This window comes from Clarias gariepinus, chromosome 21 (genome assembly GCF_024256425.1).
Source record: "Clarias gariepinus isolate MV-2021 ecotype Netherlands chromosome 21, CGAR_prim_01v2, whole genome shotgun sequence".
Classification (NCBI taxonomy): Eukaryota; Metazoa; Chordata; class Actinopteri; order Siluriformes; family Clariidae; genus Clarias; species Clarias gariepinus.
In genome coordinates this window covers 3,271,189-3,299,001 of record NC_071120.1, presented here as the reverse complement: position 1 = coordinate 3,299,001, position 27,813 = coordinate 3,271,189, and the positions used below count along the sequence as shown (strand labels likewise).

At 41.3% G+C, this 27,813-nt stretch overlaps 1 protein-coding gene across 1 annotated transcript; it reads right to left on the bottom strand.

Annotated features, from left to right (window-relative positions):
* Positions 1–1,618: 1,618 nt before the first annotated feature.
* Positions 1,619–21,685, bottom strand: LOC128509177 (major histocompatibility complex class I-related gene protein-like). The gene is made up of 7 exons (XM_053480798.1): positions 21,442–21,685; positions 16,863–17,123; positions 10,801–11,076; positions 2,437–2,718; positions 2,250–2,354; positions 2,121–2,153; positions 1,619–2,036 (listed from the first exon to the last, which is right to left on the bottom strand). The coding sequence occupies exons 1-7, from the start codon at positions 21,509–21,511 to the stop codon at positions 2,002–2,004; spliced, it is 1,062 nt and encodes a 353-aa protein (XP_053336773.1). The 5' UTR covers positions 21,512–21,685; the 3' UTR covers positions 1,619–2,001.
* Positions 21,686–27,813: the final 6,128 nt, after the last annotated feature.

Below are 27,813 nucleotides of genomic sequence, written 5' to 3'. Positions count from 1 at the left end.
GAGAATAATGGTGTTTATGCTTTTAAACATGTATAATTTAAGGCGGATGTAGCTTAAAGACAATGTAGAAAGGAAATATATGTGGGTATCTCATTTTCGGGTTTATTTACGCAGCTATTGAATTCGGAGATGCGAATATCAAACTAACTTTACCGCGGACACAAACCGGTGTTATGCGCTAAAATGCCCCCCTGCCACGGAATGCCCCCCTACATAATCTCTATCAAATATTATATCAGGACATTCAAAGGTTTATTATTATCAAATATATTATTACTATTATAATTAACCCTAGGCACGTGACAGCCGTCGAGACGATTAATACAAATTCACAAAAATGATTTATTTTGCAGGGGTTTGTCAATGTACAAATAACAAATTATTTATCACAAATTGCACAAAATAAATATTGTTTGTGGTGAAAAATTACAGAAAACGATTTTATTATAAAATAAGCAATATAAAAATACACATGTTGTATATGAAAAAAATATATAATTTATATATTGTAGCGTTTTTACGCCGGAAAGAATGCTGGAGAGACGAGTGAGCTTATTTGCTGCCCAATGCAATGGCTGGGAGTACTTTATTAGGCACACAGCCGGTATGGCATGAGCAGCACCTTCACTCAGGAGCCTTCATCCAATTCAGCTTCAGCCTGAACCAGAGCACATTTCACACGTCACACCCCCACACACACAAACAGGGCCGAAGCCACTAACCAAAACACCTTTCCCCAATATGGTGAACACACCGACATCCCCGCAAGGCATGCTGGTCGTCAGCCACCGCCCCGCCCACGCCACAATATTTTCTCCTATACATTTTTTTATATTGCTTATTTTATAATTAAATTTGTTTGTTATAATTTGTAATTTGTAAACCATAAACCTATGAATTTATGTTTTAATATATTATTTGAAAGAGATTATGTAGGGGGGGCAATCCGTGGCGGGGGGGGGGGGGGTGCATTTTCGAGCTAACACTACCTGGTCAGTAGGGTACTGTATGTAGTGAGCATAATAACGTCAATGGATACATTTGTTACATGGACCACAAAAAAGCTGCCGATTCAGCACTATCAGCCTAATCGACCAAAAAGCCAGCTGAGAGGAAAACATGATGAAGCCTATGTTGCGCTTGGATTCATGGTGTGGATGGTGGGGGCAGAAGAGAGACCCGTGTGTGTTTTGTGTCTTAAACCGCTGGCAGCAGACAGCATGAGACCCAACAAAGTAGGAAGACACTTATAACACTTGCACGTGTATTTTATCTGTTTTTGAACTTGGTCTTATTTGATCTTATCGGTTTAGAAATTGATATTTCAATAAATAGTATACTTGGCCGTTTTCGTTATCATTTTGTTGACAAGTGGGGCTTGAAAATTCGCCAACTCTCTTAAGTGGGGAATGACAGAAAATGTTTGAGAACCACTGGCTTAAGGTTACTTAAACACACCAACAATATATAACACTTGGATAGGATTCAATAGATTGTTTGCTTTGAAGGTTAACTAATTAAATGTGGTCTCCTTTGTCAAAACATGCTTTCTAAACTAATACACAACATTTTGTCAGTACAAAATGCATCGTTAAATAAATTACAGACTAGGTTTAATACTTATGAGACTTTTTTTATTGCCTAATATTGCATATTCATGTTAACATTCAATTAAATGGTTGTGTGTGTGGCTGTAGTACGTGTAGAGAAGATAAGAGTAACTGTAGAACTGATCCTGAGATCATGTGCTTTAAAAGAACAGAGATATAAAATAAACCTCATACACTTTGTTCTTCATTCAGATTGTTACATTGAGAGAACAGATGCATTGTGGGAGAGATTTGGGTCGTACAGATGTGAACAGGTGTTTAATGGATTGTTTCAGCTTTAAACTATATATAAATAATAAATAATGTGATTAGTGCTATAATTAGTTCCGTTCTGCTGATCCTCCAGCATGAACTCCTGCTTCTGCTGTCTTCACTCCTGTTCTTTTACACTTTAAGAGTTGTTGGAAGAAGAATTTCCTTCAGAGGCTGTAAAACATTCACATCATAATCAGAGTTAGAATTTAACCAAATTATTTATTCAATTATTTACTGAAGAACCTGATTATTTACCTAAAGCAGAATTTTGTGCAACAGGTTTGAAGCCTGAAACACAGATGATGGACAGACAGTTAGAATAAAAATTAAATTATATATAGTATACATATTAAAACTTCACATCTGCCTCATTCCTCCTCTCACCAAAGTTCTTCTTCTTCCAGATCACAATTCCAGCAACAACCGTGACAATGACAAGAGCAATGACAGCCGCGATTACACCAACGATGACACCAATCGTTGCTCCACCTGTTAAATCAGCACAGAGTCTTTATTATCTGCTGCAGCAAGAAATCAGCTTTCACTCTCTACAGCTCTAGTTTATTAGGACCTTTTGGTACTTCTCGCACTAACTCCTTCTCCAAGCTGCTGTGCTGAACCACGCAGGTGTAGGTGTGTTTCTGCAGCTCCTCAGCTGGGACTTTCAGAATGCTTCTCTTCTGGAAGCTTCCATCCTGGTTGGGTAACGTCTCTCTGAGATCCACGTCCTCATGCACGTCCTCTCCGTCCTTCTGCCAGGTGATCATCACTGCTTTGGGGAAGAAACCTGTAGCGTGACACACCACCTCTGAATAAGTGGCTTCTTTCTGAAAGAGTGACATCTCGGGACGAACTGCAGAGACACAGAGACAAATTTAAAAATATTTTTTGAGGGTTATTTACTGTATAGAAGCCACATGTGAACCCTGATGAGGAATAACGTGTGTGTTCCTGGTGAGAAGATGTTCAGTGTCGTCATTTACAGTAGAAGTGTTTATTTCCTTTTTTCCTGTTCTAGTAAACACATCATTACTGAAGCTGAAGAGCAGATCGTCTATCACTATCGTGATAGTGAACTACTGTATAACAGTCAGTAACGCTGTCTAGTGGATCTGATTTAATCTTACATTCATCAACTCAAATCATTCCTCATTTACGGTGAGAGATGTCGAGTTGTTGCTTCACTCAGTCAGGAAAATCAATGCAGCATATTAATGTGACCTAGAGGGAAGGGGCGGAGTCACAAGTATCAATCATGTGTCAATTATCACATCTAATGTTTAACTAAAGGTAATAATGGTGTCTTTGTGCAATTTTAAGAGATAACTCCTAACAGTGTATTATAATCTTTCTCTTTCAAACGGTTGAGATGACACCTCATAGTAAAAGAATCAATATTTTTAAATACACCAAAAAAAAACACAGAAACCCCGTCAGTCAGAACATGACAAGCTGTAATAGCGGCAACATACGTTCTGAGAAAAGTAGGGCATAAGCCAGAAAACAACTTTTCTTGCAGAAACTCCAGTACTGAAACAATTCGGCAGTGGACTAGGTCTACATGTTTTGTCATGCATCAACTTTCAAATACACTCCATTTGAGGACATAGGTTCTTTTAGAGGAGAGAGCCCTAGCACTTAAAATAGTTTCAATTACACTGTCTGGTTAAGACCAGTATCTCTTAATTGGTCCCGATCAGGGGCCAGCCGTGAAGGTTCCAGAGCTCAGATGGGGAATTAAATATTGTCCCCTGCGCCTGAGACAAAAGATCCTTCCTGACTGGAATCACCGACGGTAATCTGGGGCACGTACGGGCCAAGGCGTCCAGACCCAGGGAAGTCTCAATCTCTCCCAGATTGACAGACTACTTCGGGGTGGGGTTTCCATTCCTCGTGTGTCAGAGCTTGACTGGACAGCAATCTGCTCCCACATTCATATGCCCTGGAATGTAAATTGCCCTGAGGAACTTGTCCTGTGCCCAAAGCAGAACCTGGTGTGCTACAGTAGCTTATTAAAGCGGCGCAAGCATGGTAGCCTCTCAACTGCTTTAGGGCCAGAAATAGAGCCATCATTTCGAGGCAATTGATGTGCCGCGCGAGAAGATGACCTCTCCAGCTCCCTTGGGCTGGACGGCCATCTAAGACCGCACCCTAGCCCGTGATGGAAGCGTTTGTCGTTAGCATCTTGCGATGACAAGACAGACTTAGAGTGGGACCCAGAGTCAGTAACCGGGGTCTGAACCACATAGAAGGGGTACGAAGCCCCTGGCGTGTAACCCTTATTGGGGATTGGCCCTCGAGTGAAATCCCCTGGTTCTTAGCCACAACTAAAATGCTCTCATGTGCAGAAGGCCCAAAGGTATCACCATGGATGCAGCTGCCATGAAAGCTAAAGATCTCTGAAAGTGATGAACAGTCACTTTCTGGTCTAGCTTGATTTCCTTGAGGGTGTTGAGAATGGATTCGACACAAGCAGGAGACAGCTGTGCCCCCCTTATGATTGAATCCCATGTGACACCCAAATATGTTGTCCTCTGAACAGAAAAGAGCACGCTTGTGGGTCTCAATCCCAAGGAGCAAAGTTGAGCTTAGATGTTCGGCATCCTGAAACATGGCAGGAAAAAATGAAGAACTAGCACTTTATTAGAGACCATTGTTGCCCGAAACACCAGTGGTGGCGGAGCATGAACACCGACCTCCTGGGGGTGCCAGGGAGAACATTTAATTCTCGAAAGGAATTCTACATGCCTCTCCTCATTGGGGGGCCACCCCCATGGTCCTGGGCACATGAGCCTCAGGACTTCTTTGTGAAGAAGACAGTATGCCAGTCCAACTTCTTTAAGGCAGATTGCGAAGCGCGGCCACAACCAATCTTTACTAGGGGTGCCCGGCTCAAAACACTCTCCTTGTGTGCTTCACGCCTCACGAGAGTCAGACCGGTTGAGACTGGGTGGCCGAGAGTCCCGACTCTTGAGCACAGCGGGGAAGGAATTTTCCGAAGGCTTGTTTATATAACTTCGCCTCACGAAACCTAGTGGCAACCGAGTTAACGGCGTCGCTTAATGCACAATCCTTATCCTTGATGCCCATGAGATTCAGCCACAAGTGCCTCTCCGCGAAAACCATCGCAGCAATAAAACGGCCGATAGCAAGAGCCATCTGCTTTGTTGCACGAAGAGAGAAGTCTGTGGCGCGGCGTAATTCCAGAACGCCCTATCTTCAAGAGCCCCGCCAGTGCTCAAGTCTCTCACCAGGTCAGCCTGGTAGGCCTGCAAAACCGCCATGGTGTGCAGTGGAGCACCAACATGACCTGCTGCCTGAAAAGCTTTTTCCTCCAGGGAAGATGGAAGTCTACACAGCTGTTAGCTATTAGTTTACAAGTGTTAGCTTTTCAGGGAGGATGATGTACCAGGAGAGAGATAGCCTGGGGCATCATCATATAACCCCACGCTTCCATATATTTAAATAAATAAATAAGTCGATGGCACGAAAACACGGGATGAATACAGCTTACTCCATGAAAGTGGTAACTCATCATGGAGGTTGCTAAGAAAAGGGAGAGAGAGTTGTCGAGGCTCCGCCCCCCTGGCCACCCGACAGAAACCTGTCGTCGAATGTCGAGTGCTTGGAGGCTATTTTCATCTCCGCAGAAGTGAGAAAGGATGTCTATCCTTGCCCATTTACAAGCTGAGAGCGGACAGAAGAATTTCGCGATCCACCAAAAGCGCAAGAGAAAGGAGGGGAATCCGTCTCTCGCACATCTGCCAGATTCACGCATAAGCCCCAGAAATGCGCTGCAGCTCGAAGCTTTTTTTAAGGAATGTAAGCCACATGCGAAGCACTTTAATGGAAACAGTAAGTGTGGAGATCGCCCTCCGATATGGATTTATCACACACGGAGGGACACATCTCGCTTAAAACTCAGCCATATCGGTGAGTTAACACAAGAAGTGCCAAGCACCGGTCATTTGACTGCTATGGGAAAAAAAATAATAATACTTCACACTCTATCAAAATCCAGGACCCTCCTTTCATGACTTTTTCTAGATCTGTAAGCTTAATCACCCTGCATGCTTACATTTTTAAAATCGCACCAGTAAAAGCCAGTATAAAGCTATTTTGCTCTTATTTACGTGAAATCGCTGACAGCTGTGCGCCGGTCATGCCGTTTCCTGCCTTTTCCAACCTGCGATTCTCATTTCTCTCAGCAAATGGCGCAAGGGATCGCGCATACTATCTATGCGTCATTCAGTGTGTACAGTGGTGTGAAAAACTATTTGCCCCCTTTCTGATTTCTTATTCTTTTGCATGTTTGTCACACAAAATGTTTCTGATCATCAAACACATTTAACTATTAGTCAAAGATAACACAAGTAAACACAAAATGCAGTTTTTAAATGATGGTTTTTATTATTTAGGGAGAAAAAAAATCCAAACCTACATGGCCCTGTATGAAAAAGTAATTGCCCCCTGAACCTAATAACTGGTTGGGCCACCCTTAGCAGCAATAACTGCAATCAAGCGTTTGCGATAACTTGCAACGAGTCTTTTACAGCGCTCTGGAGGAATTTTGGCCCACTCATCTTTGCAGAATTGTTGTAATTCAGCTTTATTTGAGGGTTTTCTCGCATGAACCACTTTTTTAAGGTCATGCCACAACATCTCAATAGGATTCAGGTCAGGACTTTGACTAGGCCACTCCAAAGTCTTCATTTTGTTTTTCTTCAGCCATTCAGAGGTGGATTTGCTGGTGTGTTTTGGGTCATTGTCCTGCTGCAGCACCCAAGATCGCTTCAGCTTGAGTTGACGAACAGATGGCCGGACATTCTCCTTTAGGATTTTTTGGTAGACAGTAGAATTCATGGTTCCATCTATCACAGCAAGCCTTCCAGGTCCTGAAGCAGCAAAACAACCCCAGACCATCACACTACCACCACCATATTTTACTGTTGGTATGATGTTCTTTTTCTGAAATGCTGTGTTACTTTTACGCCAGATGTAACGGGACACGCACCGTCCAAAAAGTTCAACTTTTGTCTTGTTGGTCCACAAGGTATTTTCCCAAAAGTCTTGGCAATCATTAAGATGTTTTTTAGCAAAATTGAGACGAGCCTTAATGTTCTTTTTGCTTAAAAGTGGTTTGCGCCTTGGAAATCTGCCATGCAGGCCGCCAACACTGACCTTAATTGAGGCAAGTGAGGCCTGCAGTTCTTTAGATGTTGTCCTGGGGTCTTTTGTGGCCTCTCGGATGAGTTGTCTCTCCGCTCTTGGGGTAATTTTGGTCAGCCGGCCACTCCTAGGAAGGTTCACCACTGTTCCATGTTTTTGCCATTTGTGGATAATGGCTCTCACTGTGGTTCGCTGAAGTCCCAAAGCTTTAGAAATGGCTTTATAACCTTTACCAGACTGATAGATCTCAATTACTTTTGTTCTCATTTGTTCCTGAATTTCTTTGGATCTTGGCATGATGTCTAGCTTTTGAGGTGCTTTTGGTCTACTTCTCTGTGTCAGGTAGCTCCTATTTAAGTGATTTCTTGATTGAAACAGGTTTGGCAGTAATCAGGCCTGGGGGTGACTACAGAAATTGAACTCAGGTGTGATAAACCACAGTTAAGTTATTTTTTAACAAGGGGGGCAATCACTTTATTTACACAGGGCCATGTAGATTTGGAGTTTTTTTTCTCCCTTAATAACGTAAACCTTCATTTAAAAACTGCATTTTGTGTTCAATTATATTATCTTTGACTAATAGTTAAAGGTTTTTGATGAGCAGAAACATTTAAGTCTGACAAACATGCAAAAGAATAAGAAATCAGGAAGGGGGCAAATAGTTTTTCACACCACTGTATATGTAACTGTCTCAGGTTTCATTCCATATATGCAGTTTATATATATATATATATATATATATATATATATAAATATATATATATATACTTCCGTGAAATATCGACAATTCGCCATTCATTCCCGCATTGATAATCAGCGATATTTTATAAGGAGATTTAGGGATTTAGCTCTAATAAATTTTATAACGTTTTAAGAAAATTCATTAGTTTGGTCATTCTATTTGAAGCTTCAGAAGTGTTGGATGTTTTTTTCTCTTATTTATAACCTGCAGGTGCGCTTCATCAAATGACTTCACCTGACCGAGGTTATATAAGCCAAAATTTGGCGTGTTTGATACACACATGCTTCATAACCGGCAACACAGAAAGATGTTCCCATAGCGTTTTCACGCAGCATCGAGTGTAGCTTTTAAATGGGAACTGCTCGGCTATATTCTGGAAGGAATAAAGTCTATTGGCCTCAACATCCCTGGTCTCCAGAGTGATCTTTGTGTCTTTGGGTAATCGTCCCTGAACTACACTCTAAAAAATAAAACTGTGCTGTACTCAATTTTTTTGGTGAAACATTTTTACACTTTACACTAATATTGAGTAAATATAAGAAAATATAAAAATCATGTAAAATATACTTCATGAATTGAGTACAAGTCAGTAAAAAAATTAAGTAGACCTGAATAACTATATTTAGTACAATGATGTACAAAATTGAGTAAATGTAATTACAATTTGAAGTTAATGCAAAGTGAAAATGAGTAAAATAATTGAGTGGATATAATTGAAATGGAAGGTAGAAGATACTGAAAATTATACTATTATTCAATAAACAAATGTGCTACATTTACTAAATATTTTAACTGAATGAAAGAAACAATACACACATTTTTATTTTAATTAAACATTTATTTGCCAAATTTGTCAAGACATAAAGTCTAAACTCAACCTGGTTTACTTTGCAAATGACATGTAACAAGATCATAAACAAAGAGCTGAATTTATGTTATTAGTAAACAGTTTCAGAAACAATACTCCTGCCACAAGTATTATACAGTTAACATGTGGAAAGTAGACTTTTGTATTAGAATCTAATGAGTCACATTTTACATCTGAAAGATTGCACACCTTCACACTTCAGTTTCCTGCAAACTGTGGGATCCATACAAATGTGTGTGCAGACCTTCTCAGGTCTTAAGGAAGCAATAACAGTCTAAATGAAGACAGGACACTAAATATCCATGACCAACAGTACCATGCTTCACTCGGTAATGATCGAAATTCCTTTTGATGATACGACAAATGTGCAGAGCTTACACCGCCATCCCATAGTGCTGGCACCTGAAAAAGGAACAATAGTATACAAGTAAGTACAAGTGTGACTGTTAATATAAAGTCTACCAGACTGGTAAAATAGTACTTCCGTTCAAATACATACTTTTTGGACTAATAGTCTATTTCTATCTTTGATTCAATGGTTACACATTTAATACTTCTGTAACATTTAAAAAAGTTGACATTTACCTCCTGTTTTATCTCTATTCAACTTCTCTTCATTAGTGGTGTTGGTGCTGTGAAAGAGATATAGAAAATATATAACATGTTTCACACAAACACACAAAATCAATCAGTTTTAGGTTCTTTTACTTACATATCAGAACATACATAATGTTTCACTTCAATATTTTAATTTCATATTACTTTCTCCCAATTCTAATTCTGAGAGAAATGTTGTATTTTCACTAAATCTTTATATTTCATAGCTTTAGTTATTAGTACAGTACTTAGCACATTTATTTTATAACATCTGCTGCTGCTTGCTCAGTGTTTAATCATGTTAAAAATACTCATATACAGTAACGGATAAAACACTGCCAGAACCCGGACACTGCACCTCATTTCTGCTGTTTAAACCGGATTTGTTCTGAGTTTCTTTCTTAAAGTGTCGGAGTGACCGAGCAGACTCGCGGTTCAGTGTGTGAGGTGGACCGGTACACATGCGTTAATTACTGTATTTGAACATGCTAGTTTTATATCCCCGCCACAGTGGCGGTTGGCTGCGCAAAATCACCGCATTTGGCGGGAGAAATTCAAATATTGCGGCACAACCGCCGCCGTTTACACCGAGAAACCCGGAAAAAACCCAGGCATGCACGCGCTGCTGCTCGGTGTTAAATCTCTCCTTTTACACCAGAGTTTAAGTGTCTGTATTAACGCCGCTTTAGCTGAGCAGTTTGGTGGTTGGAACAAACAAGCTAAATCACTATGAACCCCAGGACTGGCCTGTTGCTAGCTATCGTTAGCTCTGGAGCTCGGCTGTGACAGGATTCAGAACAGTAACTCACACACTATAAAGTTGTGTGTGCAGGCAGACAGTCATTATTACAGTAACTTGTGTTAGCTGTTTACTCACCAGGATTTGTAAGGAATGTTCCAGAATGTTCCAGGTGCTTCATGTCCATTCTCACATCCTCACAGCCTTCTTGTCTCTGATGTTACACCAGACTTCCCATGAGCACTTGCACAGGGCAATTTACTCAATTATTTAAGTTTTTGTTGTTAAACATAAAGAATATTGAGTTGGAATAATTTATAATTGTAGTTCTTGAAACTAATCAGTACAATTACTCCATTAACAGATATTTTGATTGAAATGTATCAAAAAATATTAAGTGCATGTTAAAAATATAATTCAGTTAGTCAAATACAGATTTTTACTAGTGAAGTAAACTTAAATTATAGTGTGAATTTAAGACAAAATGAATAATTGTTTTTTTAGGCATTTATTTTGATTTGTCTAACTCAAACAATCATGTATGTGACTTTTAGAGATTTTATTAAGGTAACATAACTTTTTTATAACTGTGAAATTTACAAGGCCACAGAATCATTTTTTTAGAGTGTAGCCACAACACAGTTTATTTGTAAGATTATTTTTTAACGAAAGATAAGATTTTTCTTGAGATTATATGAAATCTGATTCCAGGGTAAATACTGTGTGTGTGTGTGTGTGTGTGTGTGTGTGTGTGTGTGTGTGTGAGAGAGAGAGAGAGAGAGAGAGAGAGAATGTTGCAGTAACAGATCACACACTTTACCTTTCCTCTCCAGAGTCTCTCTGCCATAAGTCAGGTGCTTCTTTAACCACTCGATACAGATGTTCTCCAGGTAGTTCTTCCAGTAGTTATTAAAATCAGTATAATAATCCCACTTGTTCTTAGAGATCAAAGCCTGAGGTGTCGGAGCGATCCAGGTCAGAGTTTTTAGATCAAAGGTAATGAAATCTTCTCCATCATAACCCCACTGTTTATATCCTCTAGTGGTGCCGTCATCATCCAGCTCACAGCCGTACATCTGTTGTATTGTGTGAACTCCTGCACACACACACACACACACACATGCACACACACACTTTGTTTGTGTGTGTGTGTTATTTACAGCACTAAGAGGAGTGTGTGTGTATTAGCAGTGTGTGTGTGTGTGTGTGTGTGTGTGTGCCTGTTCCTGATCATCAGTCCTGTTAGTTTCATGTCTAACTGTGATCAGTGATTTAATCCTGATCGTCTCCTCTAGAACTTTTATCTCTTTTCTCTTCATCGTCCTTCTGATCATCATCTCTGCTGACTTTATTAATCACGACTCTCTTTATCTCCACATTAATATCTCTCTTTGTGTTACTCACTGACATTCACACCTTCTGTTAGAGTTTAAGGGGCGACTGGAAGAGAATTATTAGATATAAAAGGTGTTAATTCTCTTCTCTTCCTCATAGATCTGATATTAATGTGTTAAATCTTCCACACTGATCCTCTTCATGTCTCCTCGTGTTCCCTTTCAAAGGCTACACTCGATGCTGCGTGAAAACGCTATGGGAACATCTTGTCATGTTGCCGGTTGTGAAGCATGTGTGTACCAAACACGCCAAATTTTTGGCTTTTATAACCTCTATCAGGTGACGTCATCTGATAGGACGCACCTGCAGGTTATAAATAGGAGTGAACCGGAAACATTCCTCAGATTCTTGTCTTCACCTTGTCTAGTTGTGAGCGTGTTGTGTCTAACCAGCAAAAATAAGTGTTTAACTCACCGATAATGGCAGAGTTTAAACTAGATGTCCCTCCGTGTGTATAATCCATATCGGAAGGCGATCTCTACACTTTACTGCTTCGATTAAGTGCTACGCGCGCGCCTCGCATTCCTTGAGAATCTTCGAGCCGCCGCGCATTCCTGGGGCTTAAACTCGTGCATCCGGCAGAGCAGTGAGAGACGGATTTAAAACTCCTTTCTTTCGCGTTCTCATCGGATCGGGAAATCCCTCTGTCCGCTCGCAAGCGCGCGCCGCGCTTCTTGTGAATGGGCAAGGATAAACATCCTCTCTCTTCCGCGGAGATGGTAATAGCCTCTAAGCACTTAAAAATAAATAAATAAAAACATAGAGGGCAGGTTCTGTCGGGTGGTCGGGGGCGGAGCCTCAACGACGCTCTCTCCCCTTTTCTTAGCAATCTCCATATGAGTTAACCCTTTCATGGAGTAAGCTGTATTCATCCCGTGTTTTCCTGCCATCAACTTATTTATTTATTTAAATATAATTGAGGTAAAAACGCGGAGTTATATGATGACACCCAGATAGAAGAGACGCTTCCAGGCTATCTCTCTTCTGGGACATCATCCTTCCTGAAAAGCTATTATTTCCTTTCAAGCTGTGTAGACTTTTTATCTTCCGTGGAGGAAAAAGCTTTTCAGGCAGCAGGTCAGGTTGGCGCATTGCACACCATGGCGGTTTTGCACGCCTACCAGGCTGACCTGCTGAGAGACTTGAGTACTGGCGGGGCTCTGCAAGGTAAGGCGTATTGGATTTACGCCGGGCCACAGACTTGTCTCTTCGTGCAACAAAGCAGACGGCTCGTGCTATCGGCCGTTTTATGGCTGCTATGGTCTCCGCGGAGAGGCACTTGTGGTTGAATCTCAGGGGCATTAAGAAGTAGGATCGTGTATTCCTCCTCGATGCCCCATCTCGCCTCCCGGCCTACTTGGCGATGTCGTTAACTCTGTCGCCACTAGGTTCATGAGGCGAAGTTTGTATAACAAGCCTTCGGGAAATTCCTTCCCCGCCTTGCTCAAGAGTCAGGACTGTCGGCCACCCAGTCTCGACCGGGTCTGACTGTTGCGGGGCATGAAACACACAAGGAGAGTGTTTTTGAGCTGGGCACCCCCTCGCAAGTTTGGGGTGAGTCACGCAATCCGCCTCAAAAGAGGTCAGACTATATTGTCTTCACAAAGAAGCCCTGAGGTTCATGTGCCCAGGCCGTGGGGGGTGGCCCCCCAATGGGGAGAGGCACGCAGAATTCCTTTTAAAGAATAAAGTGTTCTCCCTGGCACCCCCAGGAAGTTGGTGTTCTTGCTCCGCCACCACTGGTGTTTCGTGCAACTCCAGTCTCCAATAAAATGTTAGTTCTTCGGGTTTTTCCTGCCGTGTTTCAGGATGCCGAACATCTAACATCCCCCCCGTTTAACCAAGCCGCTGAGCTTTGCCCCTTTCTGAGAAACTGGCAGCGTGGAAGCTACTGCCAAGTATATCTCCTTGGGCACTAAGCACTGTACAGAGAAACTACAGGATTCAGTTCTCACATCACCCTCCGCGTTTCAATGGCGTGGTCTCCACTTCCATGAAACCGGAAAGTGCAAGAGGAACGGGGGGCTGCGTCCAATTTATTTTATTTTTTTTAGATTTTGCGGGCTTTACCGCTATCTAAAAATAAATCAATGGAAATATTGCCACAACACAGGAGGTTCCTGAGGTTCGCTTTCGGGGGCGAAGCTTACCAGTATCGGGTCCTTCCATTTGGTCTACCTTTTTTTTACCCGCACATACACAAAATACATGGATGTAGTTCTGGCTCTTACGACTCCAGAGCATCCGTATTGAATTACATGACTGGCTGGCCCAGTCTCAGTAGCTAGCGCTTCGACATCAGCATGTCGTTCTAGCTAATCTTTGTTTCCTAGGATTGAGATCCAATGCCATGAAAGCATGCTCTTTACTGTTTAGAGGACAACATTTTTGGGTGTCACATGGAATTTGAGCGTAAGCGGGCACAGCTGTCTCCCGCTCGTGTCGAATCCATTCTCAACACCGTCAAGGAAATCAAGCTAGACCAGAAAGTGACCATCACTTTCAGAGATCTTAGCTCTCATGGCAGCTGTATCCACGGTGACACCTTTGGACCTTCTGCACATGAGAGCATTTCAGTTGTGGCTAAGAACCAGGGGATTTTACTCTAGGGCCAATCCCCAATAAGGGCTACGCGCCAGGTGCTTCGTACCCTTCCTATGTGGTTCAGACCCCGGTTTCTGACTCTGGGTCCCACTCTAAGTTCGTCTTGTCATCGCAGATGCTAACGACAGACGCTTCCCTCATGGGCTGGGGTGCGGTCTTAAATGACCGTCCAGCCCAAGGGAGCTGGAGAGGCCATCTTTTTGCGCGGCACATCAATTGCCTCAAAATCATGGCTCTATTTCAGGCCCTAAAGCACTTCCTCCAGCAGTTGAGACTACCATGTCCTAGTGCGGGTGGACAACACTATAGCAGTCTCGTATATTAATCGCCAGGGCGGACTATGCTCGCGCCGCTAAATAGCTAGCGCACCAGATTCCTGTCCCTCAGGGCGATTTACATTCTTGGAAAATTTCATGTAGCGTAGGTGGACCTCTTTGCCTCGCAAGATCAGCAAATGTCCCCTTTACTACTCTCTGACTCTAAGTCAAGCTGGTCTTCCAGCCAGCGTAATTAAGACTATTCTAAGTACTAGGACTGCCTCCCCTCAAATAGAATGTATTTGAAAAGTTGGGATGGTTTTTCTAAATGGTGTTACCTCTCTAAGAGGATCGGACAGCTATTGCCCTCTCCTATGAGGCGCGTGGGCTCACTTCGCCTCTAGGATTCAGGGCTCATTCAACCAGGGGAATCGCCTCATCAATTGCATTAGCAAGAGGTATTCCCTTGCAGCAAGTATGTGACACGGAGGGTTGGTCCTCTCCACACACATTTGCCAACATGCATCCTATTGTTTTGAAGCCTTCTGTCCTCCGCCTTTACAGCTTCGGAGCAGGAGAGACATCACTTACTGTGTCCAGTACGTGCTCTTCAGATTTACATCCACCGCATTAGCCAGTGGCGTAAGTCAGAGCAGCTTTTACATGTTTTGAAGCCGCAAGCTGCGTAAGAGATGCTATTGCCCCCTCCTATGAGGCGCGTGGGTTCACTTCGCCTCTAGAAATCAGGGTTTATTCAACCAGGGGAATCGCCTCATCAATTGCATTAGCAAGAGGTATCCCTTTGCAGCAAGTCTGTGATGCGGAAAGTTGGTCCTCTCCGCACACATTTGCCAATATGCATCCTATTGTTTTGAAGCCTTCTGTCCTCCGCCTTTACAGTTTCGGAGCAGGAGAGACTTCACTTACTGAGTCCAGTACGTGCTCTTCAGATTTACGTCCACCGCATTAGCCAGTGGCGTAAGTCAGAGCAGTTTTTACATGTTTTGAAGCCGCAAGCTACGTGAGAGATGCTATTGCCCTCTCCTATGAGGCGCGTGGGTTCACTTCGCCTCTAGGAATCAGGGTTCATTCAACCAGGGGAATCGCCTCATTAATTGCACTAGCAAGAGGTATTCCTTTGCAGCAAGTCTGTAATGCGGAGGGTTGGTCCTCTCCGCACACATTTGCCAATATGCATCCTATTGTTTTGAAGCCTTCTGTCCTCCGCCTTTACAGCTTCGGAGCAGGAGAGACTTCACTTACTGTGTCCAGTACGTGCTCTTTAGATTTATGTCCACCGCATTAGCCAGTGGCGTAAGTCAGAGCAGCTTTTACATGTTTTGAAGCCGCAAGCGGCGTGAGAGATGCTATTGCCCTCTCCTATGAGGCGCGTGGGCTCACTTCGCCTCTAGGAATCAGGGTTCATTCAACCAGGGGAATCGCCTCATCAATTGCACTAGCAAGAGGTATTCCCTTGCAGCAAGACTTCACTTACTTTGTCCAGTACGTGCTCTTTAGATTTACGTCCACCGCATCAGCTAGTGGCGTAAGTCAAAGCAGCTTTTACATGGTCTGGGGCCGCAACGGGGGGTGGCCCCCACTACACTGGGCTTATTGCCCTCTCCTATGAGGCACGTGGGCTCACTTCGCCTCTAGGAATCAGGGCTCATTCAACCAGGGGGATCGCCTCATCTATTGCACTAGCAAGAGGTATTCCCCTGCAGCAAGTGTGTGACACGGAGGGTTGTCCTCTCCGCACACATTTATTACATTTATAGTCTGGATGTTCATGCTACTCCGGGCTCACGGGTCCTCGAGTCAGCTACCCAGACATAGTTCTGAGACCTTCTCGGCCTTGTGCGCACACGCTACACAACCTTGGAGTCCAGACACTCGCAGTGCGGCGGCGTTGGCACTCTCGTTCCCATAGCGTTTTCACAACGTCCCAATGCCGCACTGCCTATGTGACCGGACGTCCGTTCAGACAAATCAATCTGAGGAATGTTTCCGGTTCACTCCTATTGATATGCGTACTATCAGATGACGTCACCTGACCGAGGTTATAAAAGCCAAAAATTGGGCGTGTTTGGTACACACATGCTTCACAACCGGCAACATGACAAGATGTTCCCATAGCGTTTTCACGCAGCATCTCGTTCCCGCCTTTTCAGGGAACAGGGTTACAGCAAAGTAACCCGAGATGTTCCTCTTATTAATGTGTATTAACACACACACACACACACACACACACACACACACACTCACACACTCACTCACACACACTCACACACACACACTCTCTCTCTATAACTCTACACCTCCTGTTGTGTCTCTGGATGGACACCTGTCTCACGTCCACTCCTTTGTCCTTCAGGGTCTCACCAGGACATTTACAGAGGTTTATGTTCTCTGTAGTAACAGATGTCGATGGTACAGACGTTTGGGCAAAATTATAAACACTCCACCTTTAGCTGGTAATAAACACCTTTCTGACAGACAACGTGTGTGTGTGTGTGTGTTTGTGTGTGTGTTATTTGCAGTGCTGAGAGGAGTGTGTGTATCAGCAGTGTGTGTGAGTGTGTGTGTGTGTGTGTGTGTGTGTGTGTGTGTGTGTGTGTGTGTTTACCCTTAGTCTGATTAAAACGCTGCATTGCTGTACCCACATTGCTTTTGAATATCTCCTGATAACCCTGCCTGAACTGTGTCTCATCGCTCCAGGAATCGTCTCCCACATTCTTCTGTATCCACTCCGTCTTTGGGATCATTTCCCTGATCTCACTGTCATAGTAGTCAATCTGCTGTCCGTCCACCTGACCCACAACAGTGAATTCTGGGAAATTTATTCCTGGTGTAACTCCAGTTAAGACGTGCTGCAGAGTGTGTGTGACTGTAAGAGTGTAAACACACACATGAACAGGTTACACACATTAATCTGTTTGTTTCAACATTTCCTTAAGTTCATATCCTATAATAATAAGAAAAGATCACAACCTTTATTATCATTTATTTACTTATTTATCACAGTAAACGTTATTTATATAAAATATAAAATTAGTTGATGAGATATTAAAACTCCTTTACACATGACGTCATCACATTAAATGTAAATAAAGAGATTATAAGAGTAATAAAGACTGAGTGTCTCTCTGTAGTGTGTGTGTTCTGTACACTCTGCTCTCCCTCATCCTGACTGACTGACAGACCTGAACTCGGTTCTACACCAAACTACATCACATCTATACAAATATACACCATTTTACTATATAGATCTTTATTTTTATTATATATTCTTTCATTTTTCATATTTCTATTTTATTCTACTATTTTATTCTCATTATCTTATTGCTTGTATATTATGTACATTTAAAAGTTTTTAATTCTCTTACTTGGCACTAAAACTTTCTTTTGAATATTGAGGTGAACATCAGTGATATAAACATTTCACTTCATATCACACTGTGTATCTACAGTCTGCTCTCACTCTACAGCGCCCTCTAGTGTTTAACATCACACATTACAGCAGCACTGAGGGGGAGTGAGGAGCACGAGCTGCAGTCAATAATAAACACTTAGACTTTACTAAACACTTACAGGATAAAACACCACACACACACATGATGGAGAGAGAGAGAGAGTGAACATGAACATATGGTTTGTTAGCCCTTTCGCAGATAAATATTTAAACCAGGGTTAGGGGACGAGAGATGTCACATGCACATAATTTACTCCTACAACTGTACCAGGAAAAAAAATGCCTAATTGGTTCATGTTTTACAGAGTAATATAGTATTAGTTAACGTTATTAATTAATGATCTATTCAAGGGGCGGGATTCGGTGTCTTCTTGTGCCAGTCCTAATAAATGCAGAGATGGTGCTGGACTTTGCAAAGAGGATGGAAATTGCAGTAGTAAATACCATTCTGTGTTGTCTGGCTACACTCTCCCCTACCAACACTTTGCAGTTACTGATCTCTTTCAGATTACAACGTCTGCACAAGATGTAGTCTACCTGACTGCTTCTGCCTCCACTCTTATATGTCATCCTATGTTCCTGCCTGTTCCTGCCTCTTCTGGAAGAGGCAGAGAGATAGAGATGGAAAGCATGTGCAGCAAGTTAGAGTGATTAAAGATGGAGATGTAAATGTACTGACAGATGCCAGGAGGGTGATGGGAAGATGGAAGGAGTACTTTGAAGAGTGGATGAATGAGGAAAACGAAAGAGAACAAAGAGTAGAAGAGGTGACTGTTGTAGAGCAAGAAGTTGAAGAGGATGAAGAATGGGAAGGCTGTGGGTCCTGATGACATACCTGTAAAATTATGGAAGTGCTTAGGAGAGGTGGCAGTAGAGTTTCTGACTAGTTTGTTTAACAAGATATTGGAGAGTGAGAGGATTCCAGAGGAATGGAGGAGAAGTGTATTGGTGCCGATCTTTAAGAACAAGGAAGATGTGCAGAGCTGTGGCAATTACAAAGGCATAAAGCCATACAGTGAAGCTGTGGGAAAGAGTAGTGGAAGCTAGGTTAAGGGCAGAGGTGAGCATTTGTGAGCAGCAATATGGTTTTATGCCTAGAAAGAGTACATCAGATGCAGTATTTGCTTTAAAGATGCTGGTGGAGAAGTACAGGGAAGGTAATAAAGAGTTGCATTGTGTCTTTGTAGATTTAGAGAAAGCGTACAACAGCGGGCCGAGAGAGGAACTGTGGTGTTGTATTAGGGAGTCTGGAGTGGCAGAGAAGTATGTTAGAGTGGTGCAGGACATGTATGAGAGCTGTAAGACAGTGGTGTGATGTGCTGTAGGTGTGACAGAAGAGTTTAAGGTGGAGGTGGGTCTGCATCAAGGATCAGCTCTGAGCCCCTTCTTGTTTGATGGAGTCTCCTTGGACAATGATGTTTGCAGATGACATGCAAAACATCACAGTGCTTTGTAGCGAGAGCAGGGAACAGGTGGAGGAAAATTTGGAGAGGTGGAGGTATGCTCTGGAAAGCAGAGGAATGAAGGTTAGCCGCAACAAGATGGAATACATTTGTGTGAATGAGAGGGACTCAGGAGGAATTGTGAGGTTACAGGGAGAAGAGGTAAAAAAGGTGCAGGACTTTAAAGGTCCTACACATCCCTTTTTTCATTAAATGTTAATATGATCTTTAGGGTCCTAATGAAAAGTTTGTATTATACGTTAAATAAAAATTCAAAAGGATTGTGTAAAAAAAAAAAACACTACTTTTACCTGGTAAAAACTAGCTCTGTTCTCAGCAACCTGTTTCAGTACATGCTAATTTAAATGCTTATGACCTCAGCTGAGCCCGCCTCCCCCCAGTTCTGTGGGGCGTGTCTTCACAACACACGTGGGGTATAGCCACGGAAGTGTAGTCCAGTGCGGGCAATGCTTTGGACTGCATTACCCACAAAGCATTGCCACAACGCAGTGCTTTGTGAGTAATGCAGTCCAAACTGGAAAACGCTGAATTATAGAGCCTGAGCCTGTTTTCTTCAGTCGTTTTTGGTTTGATTTAAATACGGAACCTACGCGGAAGTTTGTAATATCACCTGACAACGCAGAAATTAAAAGAATGGACATGCATCGACTCGATTTGTCTTTCTCATCACAGCATGGGCATGAATTAACGGGCTGTTGCGCTGCCGCGAGCAACAACAACAAAAGCGGAGAAACTTACTGAGAGAGATACGGACGCGATGTGTTTACTGATGTGTTTACATGACTTCTTAATCTTCGACAGACATCGTTATAAACCATCTAACGTAACAAAGGTAAGCATAATATAGTTTTCCGACTACGTACACAGTTTGCAACTAGACAATCACCTTAATGCATTGTTTATTATAAACGGGCGTTAAGGGATTATATAGAGACGGATGTACACAGAGAAGAAGCCATAACCATGTTCTATGAGAGTATAAGTTAAGTTACACTCCGCATTCATCATAATTATTAGAAAAGGCGATCTGCAAAGAGTCATAGAAAAATAAATTACTCACTGAGCCTGGTGAAGATGAAGCAGGAACACGAAGCGTTAGTACAGATCCATTTTTAGGAGCAGCTTCTTGGTAAAACCAGCTTTATATTGACCCGCGTTTATAAAGCAGTCTGGTGAAAAATGATTATCGCAAACATGAAAGCATTTAGGTAAATCGGCGGGGATGTTAGCTTCAAAAACTAAATTCAGCCACTGCGTCCTCAGTGGCTTAGATACCTAACCCTAGGTAGGTACCCTAGGTCACTAACCCTAGGTAGTGAATGACGACTGCTGTGTTCGCTATTACACCCAACAACTGTACACAACACTCGCTTATGCGCCATTTTGCTCCAGCGGCGAAAAACAATGACCGACAGCTTCTTCTCACTCGGAGCGGGTTCTTGCTAAAACACCAGTGTCAATCAACTAGTGTAGGAGCGGCCTCTTGTGGTGTGGCATCACATCGACAGGCATTTGCGATTGGCCTGATTTCAGAAGGGGCATGTTATTGTAATAAATGAAAAGAAAATCACTGGGCGGCTCTTTATCATCGTAGAGTGGTTGTGTACGCACTCTCCTAACACACAGTTCAGTCCAAACAGCTTTAAAAAGTGCATGTAGGCCTGTATGACCCCTTTAAGTATTAGGGTCAACGGTACAGAGCAATGGAGAGTGTTCAAAGGAGGTAAGGAGGCAGGTACAGGCAGGTTGGAATGGGTGGAGAAAAGTGTCAGGTGTGCTGTGCGATAAAAGAGTATCAGGGAGAATGAAAGGAAAGTTGTACAAGACAGTGGTGAGACCAGCAATGCTCTAAGGCTTAGAGACAGTGGCGCTGAAGAAAGGACAGGAGTCAGAGCTGGAGGTAGCAGAGCTAAAGATGTTAAGGTTCTCTTTGGGAGTGACAGGATGGATAGGATCAAGAATGAGTTCATCAGAGGCACAACCCATGTTAGATGTTTTGGAGATAAAGTCAGAGAGGCCAGATTGAGGTGGTTTGGACATGTTCAGAGGAGAGATTGTGAATATATTGGTAGAAGGATGCTGAGGTTAATTTATGGATGCAGTGAGAGAGGACATGAAGTTAGTTGGTGTGAGAGAAGAGGATGCAGAGGATAGGGTTAGATGGAGGCTGATGATTCGCTGTGGTGACCCCTGAAAGGAAACAGCCGAAAGACAAAGAAGAAGAAGAAGTCAATAAATATAATGAAGAGACTAAACATTACAGAACTCACCTGCTGATGAAAAATGAAGAAAAAATGTGAGGAAAATCAGAGCTTTTATAACTGCACTGCAGCGACACATCTCTCAGTCTAAACTCTGACCCGACGAGAGAGAAAATAAAAAATAATCTTTAAAAAGTCCTTAAATATTTAATCCTCGAGTAAAACTCCAGGTTATAGATGAGATAAACACTCCACACTCTGTCCTGTCCGGGGTTCAGTGGGCCGAATCAGAACTCAGCGCCCTGACCAATCAGAACTCAGGATTCTGGCGGGTCATCAGTTTCTGAGAAGAACTCAGCAGTGCAGGATTATACTGAAAGTAAAAGCAGGAAGATGAAGGAGAAGGACAGAGTTTATGATCATCACTCTCTATATTATCTTTAGATAAGGAGACTTTAAAATTTCATATTATTATTCTTATCATAAAAAATGAGTTTGGTTACATTTAGCTTAGTTTATCTACTTCGGAATAAAAAATTAAAATGTAGCAATGTTAGTTTTATATAACTGCTGTGTGTGTGTGTGTGTGTGTGTGTGAGAGTGTGTGATTCAGGATGTAAACACAGTGAACAGTAAATATGCTCTATATTGCCTCATTTTATTATTATATAAGACCTTTTTTTTAAATAATGAACATGTGTTTGTTATCTGCGTGTCTGAAGGTGCAGGAGGTGAGTTGAGGTGTTAATATGAGAGTCTGATGGGGGTTGGGGTGGAGGTGGAGGGTCAGATAAGAACATGTAAATGATTAGAGACGCTCCAGCCTGACTCTGTTTCTGTCTCCATGTGTGATATCAGTCTATTGTACTGCAGTAACTCATCATCAACCTTCTTTTAATTCTAAAACTTTGGGTGCGAGTGAAAGCTGCTAAACTCAGACTCTCTGCTTACACGATCAACTTCTTAAATAATAAAATCTTCATCTGACCCCCAGATACTCTTATACTGATTACCACAGACATACACACTCTCGCTTAACTAATGACACACAACAGTTGTATTGTTTTCCCCTCAATACAACATGGCTAACTGAAGCACTTAGAGAATAAGGCAATTTTTTTTAAATTTATTTTTAGACAACAATTTAATATTTTTCTGAAGTGGTGGAAGCACTGTGGGTTACAGCAGGTTTCTCACTTTGCAACTTTTGACAATTTTGAAACATTACTGAAGAAAATGTCAGGGTAGTGGTTTATGATCTAAAACATTATAAACCACTGTCTGTTTGTTTTTTAATGATTCAAATGAGGATCAACCTTCATTTAAATACTTTGTTTCTTGGTCACATTGGATCATAATTGTGTGTTACTAACACAGGTTTTATGCTGGATGCCCTTCACGCAACAACCCACCTATTGCTCCCGGGTTGGAACCGGCACTGAGGATACCCTGTACTGTATGTCCAGAGTATTATATGTGGATATAGGGTTAAGGGCCTTGGCCAAGGGCCACAAACCCCCTCATCAGCAACTCAGAGACTCAATCACCTGAGCCACCACTGCCCCAAACCTCAGTTAAAGTCTCGTTAATGAAACAAAAAATCGATCAGAATTGGCCACAGTCTTTCCGTAAAACTGGTTGTAGTTGGAATAAAACATAAACCATAAACAAAAAGATACAACAAACCTCCCCAAATGTTCAATAATGTCCAATAATATTCATAACCTACACTCAGAATATGATCACAGAGCTTCAATTATACATTATTCCACTATTTTTACACACTAATTACAGATAAATACTTATGCACTACACACAAACTATCATGCAAACCAGTGTGTGTGTCTTTGTCTAACCATTCCCTGTCTCTGCCAGTGGCAGCACACACACACTACATTATCAGTTACTAGGACAAAAGTGCAGCAGCATGTTAGTAACTAAATTGAAAGCGTTTTAGTGACGGGGAAAATACGGGTTATTCCAGCTACATGTTTAAAAAACAATTTATTTTATAATCCTAATATTTTATTCATTACTTGTACAACACACAAACGACTTGTGTAACATTTATACAGCTTTAAACATTACAAATGATTTAGGAAACAGTTATTTAAGTTCTTCTCCTGCTGGGGATTCGACCTGAGCAGCTGCTCTCAGAGACAAAGTGACAGTTGGAGCTGTTTTAGTTTTTCTGTTGAATAAAATAAAAGAAACTGATGAAGTGGTGAAGCTTTAAGGACCAGATGAGGACATGATGATTCATGATGATTCAGCTGAATAGAGACGCTTCAGGCGCTACTCCTGTATGTGTTTCATACACACACCCCACATGTCCAACATTCCCAGTATAGACCTCAGAACCTTTTTGTCCAGTATAAAGTATTTACTGGAGGTTGTAGAATAAATTAATGTTTATCAGTTTTATAAATTACAACATTTTGTACACAGGTTCTAAACTCTCTGCAATGAAAAGTCCAGCCAAAGCCATGTGGGAGTTTGTGCGAGAAAAAACTAAACATTGTGTGAAAAGTCCCATACATAGATAAATATTTTTGATTGATAAGATATTAAGCTGTTCTTTCTACTACACCACCAACACATCACACATCCACAATAAAAGAATACTGTTATCCAGAGGTGTGGACTCGAGTCATGTGACTTGGACTCGAGCCAGACTCGAGTCATGAATTTGATGACTTTAGACTCGACTTGACAAAATATAAAAAGACTTGCAACTCGACTTGGACTTTAACATAAAAAACTCGGACTTTCACTTGGACTTGCGCCTATTGACTTGTAAAGACTTGCTACTTCCCATAAAAAGCCCAAAGATAAAAAGTATGTTAACACGGACCGCTCTATCTCTGTTTATGTGTCTGTGCGCGTGTGTGTGACAGAGCGCATGCGCGCATTCGGCACGACATCCAATCAAAGTACCGTAGATTCTTTTGATTCGACAGCGTCCAACACGTGACAACAACGTGCACGCGCCAGTTCGCGAAATGATACCGAAGGTAGCTTCGTTTTGCTATAAAAAATTGGCTATATGCGCGGACCACTGAGCTTCTACGGAACGCAGTAAAGGCCAAAAAGGAAATTGTTAGCGTTTTTTAATCCTCTAACAAACTCTAGCCATCAGGATGTGTTTCCCTTGTTATCTTGGACATATTTAGAATGATGAACCTCGGCTGAGTCACTTGTAGGCTGTAAACATGTCAGCACATGCGTTGTATTGTTTATATTTAATCACTGGTATACACTACCCATGATTTGCTGATTTCTTTCATATGCAGTTTGGGTTTATTCAAATAATGTGACCTAGTGAATTGACATCAGACGGATAAAATGCTAATTATCTCGCATAATAATAATAATAATAATAATAATAATAATAATAACAATAATAATTATTATTATTATATAATATTTAATTATAATAATATAATAATAATATTTATTATTAATAATTTATATATAATAATACTTATTATTACTATTATTATTATTATTATTTTTTTTTTTTTTATTAATGTCTTGAGACTGTATCTGACAGGTCTCTATTTTGGCATTATGGTTTTGCTGAAAAGGCATTTTTGATATGAAATATCAGACAAAACACTGACATGTTTACAGCCTACAAGTGACTCAGCCGAGGTTCATCATTCTAAATATGTTCAAGATAACAAGGGAAACACATCCTGTTGGCTATAGTTTGTCAGGGATTAAAAAACACTAACTGTCCTTTTTATTCTTTACCGCGCTCTGTAGAATCTCAGTGGCCCGCGCATAACCCTTCGCGGGCGAGCCTTCTCCTAAATGCGCGTTCCCTGTGCCCTTTTCACGGGAGTGGGGCTAAAAAAACGCATCCTGATGGGGGAACCAACTTCGACACAGCACCGGATTGTTTGTATGAGGTAGCCTACGTGAGTGTATCACACAAGGTAGGAAGCAAAGTTCTTTAATGTTATGTGAAGAAAACAACGTTATTGTTTGTATGAAGTAGCCTACTTCATTGAGAATATGTGCTACCATTTTACATTGCTACTAGCATTTACTAACATTTGTATTTTTATGTATCTGAGCAATGTTCTTTCATAAAAAAAGGTTTGTTTAATAAATACAGATCTTACAACCATACATAATCTGTATACATTTTATTTTTCTGCTAAAAAGACTTGAAAAGACTCGAAAGTCAAACCGTAGGACTTTGGACTTGACTTGAGACTTGTTGGCTTTGACTTGGGACTTGACTCGGGACTTGCCTGTCTTGACTCGGGACTTGACTCGGGACTTGAGGGCAATGAATTGAGACTTACTTGTGACTTGCCAAACAATGACTTTGTCCCACCTCTGCTGTTATCACACACTGCCGGCCAAAAACAAAGTCACATACTTGAATATTTAATCTGACCACCTTTTTCTTGAATTTTAGGAATTTTGTGGGTTGTTTTGATAAGTTTATGAAATTGTAGCGCGGCCACATAAAGGGTCATTTTATTAGCAGCCTAATAATTAAGTAGCTGATAAAGCTCACCTGCGGAGGAAAATGAACCCTAGATGGTTTTAGTTGTCCCTATAGACAGTGTTTGGTCACCGGGTTAAGCTCTTGCGAGCATACGCGATCGCAGCGCGAAGGAACCCGGAAGCTGGGTCATGTGATCCGGCCTAAAAGCGTGATCCGACAGGCATTTCGGGGAGGAGAGATGATGATATGCAGCGCTGTTGATTGTTTAAGAGAGTGAGATCGTTTGCAAGATTCAATGGATTACTTTTCCCTGGTTGGATTAATCTTCAGGACACTTACAATTCACCTCTCATTCCGTTTCTCGAGCTCCCGGATTTAACATCGTTTACTGGTGAGACCAAGCCATCTCTTCCATTCACCATTACACACATAACAATAACACAGACCCTGGACATTCATACATACACACATACACACACTCATACACTACATTTATTGTTTATATTTGTATATATTTTGTATATATTGGTTTTGGTGCACCTTGTTTGTTTGTTTGTTTGTTTGTTTGTTGGTTTGTTTCACATAATACACTTTGGTTTTATTTAATAATTGTTGTTGTGTCACATCATTCTTTGCTCCGCCATGATTGTGCAATACCAGAAGTGTTATTTATAAACCCGTATTAAGATTCACGAATCCGTTGCATTGTAACTAGTTGTAAAAGTAAATCCAAACGTTACATATTGGTGGCCCGTACGTACGGGGAATCTGTGTTTTCGGGTATTTTCCAGTTTTGTGTGTCTTGGCAGAGCAAAATGGACGGTAACATGGCTAACGCTAATGCTTATGCTAGTGGTGCCGGGAAGGCCCGACTTTGCTGTTACTAGTGTAGGAACCCCCAAAAGTAGTTTTTTGGTTTTTTTTTTGAACATGCTTTGTGTCAAAAATAGTACAATGTACTAATATGTATTTTTTTGTTGTTTTATTATTTGCTTTATTTTGTGAAGATAAAATAACTGTGTTTCAGTTATATCCAATAAGAAAGCTTATTTAATTTAGGTGTACTACTGCAAGCCAATTCAATTCAATTCAATTTTATTTATATAGCGCTTTTAACAATGGTCATTGTCTCAAAGCAGCTTCACAAAAATTAAAAGAAATTCATTAAAAAATTATAAAAAAAAAAAATAATAATAATAAATTGTGTATGTGGGAGAAAAATGTGTCTAGATAATAATGAGATGAATGAATAAAATGTCTCTCATTTCAATGTTGAGCTTAAGGTTAACGTAGTCACGTGATGAGAAAGTGATAAAGCATGGCTAGTGTGTGTGCTGCCAGCGATATCTGCTGTCTTTACAAGAGAAAAAAAAGAGTGTGTCACTCTAGGCCCAAGCGTAGAATGATGATGCTTGTTTTGTTTTTCTGTTTTAGTTCAAGTGCAGTTACTTTTGTTTCTCTTCAGTAGAATTTGCGATATTAAGTCATCACCTAGTTACGCTGGTGTGTGTGTGTGACGCGAATCAAGTTACTGCTAAATTTTAAACAGAAAGTAAAGAAAATACCAGCCTAATTCGCCATTCAACTGCCGGGGATCTAGGATTCTTGTTAATTAAACAATTAAAATAACCCCTAGGGTTTAAAAAAAAAAGGTTACATTTTGGAGGCACTGCTGGGATCTTCTTTTTTTGTGCTTTCTTTATTCTTTTTTAATTTGGTATATAGACAGTATATTTTAGGAGTTTTTTTTTTCACCTCAGTACTAGTTGCTTAGTTTGACTTTCAGAAATGATGGATCTGGTTAAGACTGTTGAGTGGAGTAGAGAAGAGAATGTAAATCTCTCACGTGCCATTGTTTTGAGCAATGTTTCTTTAGGCACTAGTGATGACACTATTGACTAAGTGTTAAGCACAGTCAAAGTTTTTGGTTGCACAAAAATACGTAGCCGCCATGGTGATGTAACTGGTAGATGGTT